Genomic DNA, 2,773 nt, shown 5'->3' with positions numbered 1-2,773 from the left:
GTAAAAAATCACGATTAAACACAGTTAATAGCAGAACACCCAGGGCACAACCACATGAAGCCGACGAGAACAGAGGAATGACTCAAGCCACGCTAATTGAGGGTCCCTCCGAGGTCGAAGTGCTGCCTTCTATCGGCGGAAATAAAAAATTCATCCGGCGATATGAGTACCATCTATGCGTACGGGGTACTGTATTGTTTACTTCGGGTGTAGAGTAGGAACGTGCTCGAATTGTACTTCGCGTGTCGAAAATTTCGGATACAACCGGTACGACGAAAATTGCTTACTTCATGTGTCGAAATAAAATTCGGGTGTAGAGTAAAAAATTTACTTGAATTTTACTTCGGGTGTTAGAAAATTCGGATGTAGATACGTTCGGGTGTAGAGGTTACACTATATATATATATATATATATATATATATTACTGTAGAATTTATATCATTGATACCATAAATCAATCAATTATACATATGGCATCATTTCAAAACTCTCTGCTTGTTTTACAGACATCCAAAAGACACAGTCTCCACAGCTAAGATGTCCGAGAGTGCAAACGACATAATTTCTGAAGAGCAGATATGGCCCAAATATGATCCAGTCTATCAGAGATACTTTCAAATAGGTAAGGTTCCTATTTTTGTGGGGCTGTTTTCACTCAGAGATATATTGATACAAAGAATTTCAATATTTTCTAGATATATATAATCTTAGGTTAGTAAAGTACATTCATTCATATTTTTAGAATAATTTTATTTCTATCTGATAACTTATATACTAATGAATAATCACTTTCGTCTCTAGATTTTAATCTCTCTCTCTCTCTCTCTCTCTCTCTCTCTCTCTCTCTGTATATATATATATATATATATATACATATATATATATATATTCATATATATATATATATATGTGTGTGTGTACTGTATATATATATACATATATATACATATATAATTCTTCAAAAACCCAACTCCTATGAATATCATTTAACTAAACTAGTAAATCATAACTTCTTCAATGTACTTAAAAACTATAGAACCTTAATAAATACTAATATCTAACTGGTGATGGTTTTAATCAAATAAATGAAAGTGCATCTAAAATTATATGATATCATTCTAATCATTAACTTTCCTTGGGTAAATTTAAGATTTTGGCTTGTATTTGTAATAGCTTATGAAGCTGTAACATACAACTCGCACTCGGTGATAATTTGATAAAAATATTCATTCATAACAACAAGGAGTTAAAACCATATATCTTATATTTAAGGAATATATCTTCAATAGATATTGTATCCTCTTTTTTACATGATTACTTTTAGTTATTTATATATGTCTATTCATTCCAGGAACACAGAACTATGTACGTGACCACTACCGTGCTGGAAAAGTAGCCTTGTGGTCCTGGCTACTACCTGGTCTGGAACGAGTGGGTTCTCGGTACGGCCCAGATAAAAACTTTCCTAGATTACAAACTGATCTCCTGTCTGGTTTATACCTTGAATCAACAGGTCAGTATAACTTAACTGATGGCTTTCTATATAGCCCAATCACTCCAACCTTCACTGGCCTAACAAATAAACCCCATAACTTGACAATTGTAGCTAAGGCTAACAAAAACCCAGTCAGTAAATCAGCTAACTTGGATGTGCTGAGTCAAATGGGGAAGGATTTCCCCTACACGTCTGCACTGAGCGTGACAGTAGCCATTGCCTGCTCTATGCTAATCCTAAATATCCTGGTTCTTACTATTGTTTATTATCGACATAAGGCACACCGCTGGAGCCTCGCCAAAGGCTCGCAGGATGATGCAAATATTGACAGCGGGAATGACGTCCAGTTGCAATCGTCCGGGGACAATTGTAAGACAATATATGCCCCAGAGTATTATGGAACCCTGAGGCCTTCGATCACAATGCATAGCAACCTGGCCACAGCCTTTCAAGAGGAGGCCCAGCACAACTGGCCGCCGGACTACATTAGCAGCGTACAAACTATAGACGATATGACTGGCGTAACATCCAATAGGATCTCTCCAGATACGCAAGGCACCATTACGAATACGCAAACGCTACACGAACCAAAAGAAAATATATTAACAGTTACAATGCACAAGCAGCCTGTGGCTTCCTACACATCTCCTAATGATGGTCAACTTGTCTCTACATATTCACCAGTCGATGGTCAACTCGTCCCTACGTATTCAACAAAAGAGAACCAACTCCTCCAAAATTATTCACCCAACGTAGGCCAAACAGTTACAAGTTATTCTCCGAAGGATGGACAACTAATTCCAAATTATTTGTCGAGCAGTGCCTCTACGATGCATATTAGGGAATAGTTAATGTGTATGTCATTGTAATATACTCAAACAAAGTCTCACTCATTTAAAAACAATGTTAAATATACTCTACAATATTGGGCCAATCATTCACATGATTAGTTTTAATCTAGTCTCAATATTGACCTCTAAGATTACCATCTCGTCTTCTAAGTTATACTGAACAAAAGCGAATTATTAAAAATATTTTCTCTTTAATAATACTTTTCTTTATATTAAAACACTCACTTCATGATAGTCAAAAAATAATGGTCCATCCCGGTTTTCAGAAAACTATCCAACTCATTAAATATTCATTTTAATAATTAGTTATTAGTGTAATCTCGGAATAATGTTTATGTTATCAAATTATATTGATCAAACACATCTTTTATTAAGATGTACTTGAAACATCATCAGTAATGCAGAAACATAATAAGTAACTATTCA

At 35.1% G+C, this 2,773-nt stretch overlaps 1 protein-coding gene across 1 annotated transcript in view; it reads left to right on the top strand.

Moving 5' to 3' along the window:
- Nucleotides 1-512: 512 nt before the first annotated feature.
- Nucleotides 513-2,773, top strand: part of LOC137619249 (neuroligin-4, X-linked-like) — a 2,589-nt gene continuing 328 nt past the window's right edge. Inside the window, exons 1-2 of the mRNA XM_068349426.1 lie at nt 513-623; nt 1,353-2,773. The exon at nt 1,353-2,773 is cut by the window's right edge and continues 328 nt beyond it. Of these exons, the coding sequence (XP_068205527.1) occupies nt 539-623; nt 1,353-2,344 (1,077 nt within the window). The 5' untranslated portion in view covers nt 513-538 and the 3' untranslated portion in view covers nt 2,345-2,773. The remainder of the gene's footprint in view (nt 624-1,352) is intronic.

The sequence above is a fragment of the Palaemon carinicauda genome, chromosome 25 (assembly GCF_036898095.1).
Source record: "Palaemon carinicauda isolate YSFRI2023 chromosome 25, ASM3689809v2, whole genome shotgun sequence".
In the NCBI taxonomy this organism is placed as follows: Eukaryota; Metazoa; Arthropoda; class Malacostraca; order Decapoda; family Palaemonidae; genus Palaemon; species Palaemon carinicauda.
The sequence above is the reverse complement of the archived record's forward strand: the minus strand, read 5'-3'. Positions and strand labels throughout refer to the sequence as shown.